Source organism: Coturnix japonica, chromosome 2 (genome assembly GCF_054131305.1).
Source record: "Coturnix japonica strain WE chromosome 2, WE-NBRP24, whole genome shotgun sequence".
Classification (NCBI taxonomy): Eukaryota; Metazoa; Chordata; class Aves; order Galliformes; family Phasianidae; genus Coturnix; species Coturnix japonica.
Genome location: NC_140664.1, coordinates 23,671,174 through 23,677,267, shown reverse-complemented (window position 1 = coordinate 23,677,267; position 6,094 = coordinate 23,671,174). Strand labels below are relative to the sequence as shown.

The 6,094-nt window shown below is 39.6% G+C and overlaps 1 protein-coding gene across 3 annotated transcripts in view; it reads right to left on the bottom strand.

Moving 5' to 3' along the window:
• Nucleotides 1-6,094, bottom strand: part of CNGB3 (cyclic nucleotide gated channel subunit beta 3) — a 58,586-nt gene that overhangs the window by 3,386 nt on the left and 49,106 nt on the right. For all 3 annotated transcript variants that reach the window (XM_085537247.1, XM_085537248.1, XM_085537249.1), the window contains 2 exons: nucleotides 3,598-3,744; nucleotides 1,163-1,343 (listed from right to left, as the gene is read on the bottom strand). In XM_085537247.1, coding sequence (XP_085393373.1) covers nucleotides 1,163-1,343; nucleotides 3,598-3,744 — 328 coding nt within the window. The remainder of the gene's footprint in view (nucleotides 1-1,162; nucleotides 1,344-3,597; nucleotides 3,745-6,094) is intronic.

The window sequence follows — 6,094 nt, the reverse complement described above, 5'->3', positions numbered from 1 at the left end:
CTATAACCAAAATGTTAAATGTTTTCCAATGCTGCAGAACAAATTCAGGAAAAAATCCTGTTCTGTATGTACAGTGGTAAGGCACAGCACGGGGATACTAAGATTAAATAGGATTCAACTTGTATTCCACTGCTGGAATTTTCAATTTCCATGTGAATAGTACTATTTCAAGATCAGAAAACAATAAAACCTAGAAAGGGCTTGTGGGTAGTGATAATACCTGTTTCTCACTAATACAGCTGGACAAAGCAGGCATGTTTTGGTGCACAAAACCTTCCCTCAGGTCTCACCTTCCTTTATGTACTTATGCAAGCATACAAAGAAAAAGCATAATGTGATTCTGCGCATACTTTCCAGTGCCTCAATTCCACGGCCAAGCCTGTTTGCTTTAAAGTTTGCAAATATGCATTAAATTTGGTGAAGTTTCTGCTTCAATCTTGCTGTTGTGGTCACTCATTTAAGCAGAATTCTTTATTTCATTTAAAATAAAGTAATCAAAAACACAGCCCAGCAGTTACTATAAAAGCCAGAAAAGTATTCTGTCTCTTCTGGGCAAATACTTAGAACTGAACCAGTTTTTACTAATATGAATGCTTCTCTGAACACAGAATAAGGTAGGACTTATTTTTAATCAACTGCAGTAAGTTTTCTCATAAACACACAGTATCACATATTTAGACAGATGTAGCTGTGTGGTCTGTCTATACTTGAAATGTTGTCTTCAACATTTCTTATTAGCAAAGGTCTGACTTTGAATTGGAAAGCTCTCTGTATGCTTCAGTCAACTGGATTGGTTTACTGCATTAGGACATTTGTGTTCACTTTTGTGTGTATAAAATTAGAAGATCAGATGCTCTTTTTTGTCTTTTAGGGTCTGTTTTATCCTTTCTTTTCTTGAGGGTTTTTGTTTGCTGATGTTTTCCTTGCTCCTGTTTTAATCTGTTCTTCCTAGAGTCCAGATCAAGAAAGATTTAGCCAAGTTTTACAGTCCACATTTACAGAGATTAATTACCATGACTGTATCTCAGCTACTTGGAGTTTTTGCTAGTGAGTGCTCTAAAGCTGCATTTCTATCTGTTCCATTTGCACAAGCCCTCCTGGTATAATTCCTACTTCTCTATCCAGCACTTGAAAGAATCTGTTCTATTATCTGTGACGTTACCTGAATGTCTTGTTCTCTCTTCATTTGCAGCAGCTTAGCAAGGCCTCCTTTTCCTTTAGCTCCAAACATTGCTTTAAACAGTTTTGGAGTTTCCTGTTTCTGCCCAAACAGACCGGCCAAGCCCCGGGGTTGCTGCACTGGTGGTCCAGGAGGAGGTTTCCCCTTCTCTTTCAGCAGCACCCTGGAGGCAGGAAGGAATGGGAACACAGAGCAGTGCAATGAAAGCTGGAGATGTTCTGGCAAAACTGAAATGTCATGTGTGGATGAAAACCTGAAACTTATTCTAGATTCAATGGCAAAAGGAAAGCAGATAAGGGTGAGGGCTTTACCAGCTTTGGTAGTATCTAATAAATTGAAGGATGCTGTTCTAATTTGAAGTTGCTTTCTCATTTCTTACAGCTTAAACTACTGTAGGCTCAAGTTAAAGTACTACAAAGCAGAACTGTTTTATAAGGTGATAAATCCTTGCAGGGGAAGGATGCACAGACTCAGTACCTGAGGCGGAAAGTCTCACTGCTGAACTTCTGGATGCAAATTCAGAGAGCATTTATTACTCTATCTGGAGTTTAACTGATGCTTGAGTAAGTAACTGTTAACTACATTTTTAGTGTAGGTCTTGTCAGGTGGTGGTACATTTTTCGGTCTTCTTCAGTAAATTACCATGAATATATGAAAATTACTAGATTTTCACACCTTTCAGTAGCTGTGCTGATTAATTGGAGGAAGTGGGAATGAATGGTGATGGTAGAAATTTATACCTTGTAACTTTGGGAACACTGTTAATTTGATTCCAAATTTGAACATAACTGCAAATCTCTGTCAAAATAACGCAAGTCTTCTGCTGGTGCCTAGTTTTTCTGGAGACATGGCTGACCATGCACAGAACATAAAATTACACAACCCAATTTAAGGTTGATATCTAGTGTAGTGGAATCCCAGGGTCACAGTCTGAAACAGTGGGTGAGTTGGGAGAGTATGTGAGTGCCTGGAGCAGTGGGGTGGTCTGGAGCCACCCTACTTCTGTGCAATCCGAGTCTGGGCGAGTTCCTCCCTTCCACCCATCCTTTTCTCCTTTAGGGGACTGTACAAATAGGGGAGGGTTACATTCCTCAGCTCATCCCTTTCTCCAAGCTGTTACCAGGAGGGGTGAGTTAATTCCTTTTGATATCTTTTCCTATAGTGCCTATTACTCAAATAAAGGCTCTATCATTGCCCTCATTTGCCCTACATGTAGAGAGGGCTTTGGGCCCACGTGGGGATGTAGATATGAGGGATGGGTAATTATTAAACACCTTCCATGGAGAGAAGTTGCCCGGAGAAAGCAGAATGCAGTGATTTAGCAGGATATGATTACAGTGGGCAAAGAAGCAGGAGATGAAGGTGTAGGACACTGAAACAGAAATAACAAGTAATGATGACTGTACCACTGTTTTCAAACAAGCTGGAAGTCAGGAAGGATAATTGCCAGGGATGATTAGTCAGTGAGCTTGTTCTGTCTTTGTACCTGTTGGTGTTGAAAACTGATCTCTGAAGATGACAGATGTGAAAACACTTAACAGATGGGCAAGATCTGTGCAACTGACACTACCTTGCTTTGTGCCATGGGCGTCATATCAGCCTGTTTAGGGGCCCCTCACTGCATCTGAAAGCCAAGAATATGTGCTGTTGGTCTTCAGTAACTGAGTACCAGAGCTTACTTTTCTCAGTATTTGTTACTGTCACTGTGTGAGTCCACAGTAACTGGCTGGCACATGGCACTTTGGAGAGAATTTAGGCTCTTCAATGTCTTTGGCTTTTTGTATGGTTACAGATTTGAGGCTTACTTTTGTTTTTGTCATACCTCATAGTATGAGCTAGGAATGCCATGGACAAGAGTTCAACAGACAAAAAGTTTCCTACAGAACAGATATTTAGGCTTTTCTGGTGACACAGAATGCACAGCTTTCAGATCTGTGTGCTTATCTTCTGTCTTACCAGGTGTTAAATTAAATCAGCTTCTTACTGGTCCTTCATATATTGAAAGGCATGCAAGCCTATGAAGCCTATGGGTGCATTGAAGCATATCTCTGCAGAACTAATTGCAGGTGTTTGGTTGCATCTTTGAAAACCTGCAGCTTAACACACATCTGTCTTGCATTTTCTGACTTCTTGTCAATGTAAGGAGTTTTGTCCTGATACACATCTGTGCCTCTTGTTTTGTTACCTGAAGTGCAGCTGCAGTTGGGACTTTCCTCTATTTACCACATTCACACAACTACTGTAATCCCTGCCATGGAAGCATGGCTTCCTGTATGTACTAGCAGACAAAATCTGACTTCTAAATACAAATATATTTACATTATTCTCCAGATAAATGAATGGAAATATATCTAGGAGCCACAACTGTCCATTCACAAGCTAAACATAATGATTTAAAAATTGTTCTTAGGACATACTTGGCTTTCTTCATCAGAAGTTTTTCTGAGTCAGGATAGTGCACCAAGATTTCATTGAGTGTTTTCTTGTCTAGAATGAAAAGGTTGGCAAAACCATGAGCCACCACATTGGCAGTCCTTCGATTTCCTCCACCTGCGGCTAATAGGCTGCAATGAAAATAAACATTGTTATTCAACTCGCAACTTGAGTGAGGAATCTCTGAAGTTGGTTCTCCACTGAAAACGTAACTAAAAAGCTCACTAGTGTACCCCAGTGTTCTATCTGATTTCTGTAAAGTCCCTTTGCAGTTGTGATCAGAAATATCTTCTTATATCAAGAAGACATATTGTCACTTCTGGTCAGGATTGTTGGTCCTGGACTGTGGAAAGTGTTGCTGGGAAGAGATGTATCACACAAACATAGAATCATTGAGGTTGGATTAGACCACTAAGATCATCTAGTCCAACCATCAACCCATCACCACAATGGCCACTAACCATGTCTCTCAGTGCCACATCTACACACTTCTTGAACACTTACAGGGATGGTGACTCTACCACCTCCCTGAGCAGCCTGTGCCAATGCACTGCTACTCTGTTAGAAAATAAATATTTCCTGATATCCAGGGTGAACCTCCTCTGTTGCAACTTGAGTCCATTTCCTCTCATCCTATCACTGTTAACTGGGATGAAAGGCCAGCTCCGCACAACAAGGGTGATGAGGTCTCCGCTGAGCCTCCAATTCTCCAGTCTGAACAATTACAGTTCCCTCAGCCACTCCCATAAGACTTGTGCTCCAGACTCTTCACAGCTTTATTGCCCTTCTCTGGTCACACATTTCTCCCTAAAGACACCACAGCAATGACCACATTTGTTTTAGTCCTTGTGTGAACTTGGCATTTCCTCATTTTTATTGTTGAAAATGATTTAACATCATAGGGAGAGCAGTATAAGACCATTATAATTGAAGGCATATTTACAATGAATAAATGACTCCAAGAATTGTAATTTCCCTGAGTGAATAACTTCAGCGGGGTTTTGGTTTTCTCACATATCACATCTCACATTAGGATGTTGGCAAGTTTAACAATATGGATTTGGAAGGCCTTTCAAGCTGACAGTTACAAATGCGTCTGTTAGAAACTCAAGGCTATTTTGTTTAGAAAGTAAAGTGTTAGACCAGCTTAGCAAGCAGGGGTTGGACATTGGAATGGTATCTACATGAAAATTAAATTGTCCAGAAGAAAACAAAGTGAAAAGAATTAATTGATCCTCTTTGATGTTAAGCAACAGAAGCTGCATTTTACTCTTAGTAGTAAAATTGCTTTATCACTTTTTAAGGAGATCCATCATAGAGATTTGTCCCTTAAATGTTTCACAGTGTGTTACTGTGTATAAAGTATATTTTATAATAACTAAACATAAAGGTTATTAATAAAGGATAGTCAGGACCCTATAAAAAATGAACATATACTTATCATCAGTAGTAATCAGGATATACCAGTACTGTTTTTTAATATTAAGGGTATGCATATAGCATTTATAAGCATTAGATTCTACTGATAATATAATTGATTTATAAAGGATCACAAGACCTCTGAACTCTGTGTACGAGGCTGTTTTTACACAGGCACAAAGTTTTGCTCCAAGATAAGAATCAACCTATGAAGTCAAGTATAAAATGCAGCAAATTGTCTTCTTTTACAGTCCTGCACAATTTCTCAGGCAGAGAAGTATTTGCACAATAAGAAAAGCAGTTGAAGAAAATTGCAAAACAGTTTTTGAGTTCTGATAAATCACGTTTCAACAAGTCATTGCACAATCATTTCCATGCTTTCCTAATACCAAGCTCATTTTGTTGAGGCAGATAGATAGGACTAAAGAGAACAGCACTTTTCTTACGGTGATGATGTGAGGTGAATATCATGACGGAGGCAGTCATTGTTCAAACAGAATCCCGTTTGAGTAAAGGCAGCATTATGGACTCTGTTTTGGCCATTCTGCTGAAAGTCATGTGATAGACTCAGTCTGTACAAATAATTGGCATTGTCCTTGCAGTGGTTCTTGATGCTATAACATTTACAGTAATAAGGGAAATTGCCTTTTTACCTTATGGTTTTTACTGCAGTTAGCCTGAAATGATTTTGTACTTGTATGAGATGATAACTTCTGAATTCTTATGATAGCAATTTAAACCTGGAGGTATGAAGTTGTCAAAGCAATGACTTAGCATATCTATTTCTTCTTTATAGCTCAGCTCAGTAGGAAGCAGGCATTCACTGAAATTAGCAAACTGATCCAGGGAATGGTGTGCATATCACCTGAATGTGCAGTGCAGTGTCTCCTCAACTGGCTATATCTGTATATCTGGAAAGTGCAGGTATATCAGGAAGGAGTCCGGATCTGGCTTCTGAGACGAATGTCAGACCTGAAATGGCGGAGCTCACTGAAAAGCAGCAGCTACTGCTGCTGGGCCAAAGTAGAAACTCAGTCTTTCACAAAGCGGAATATTCCCTTT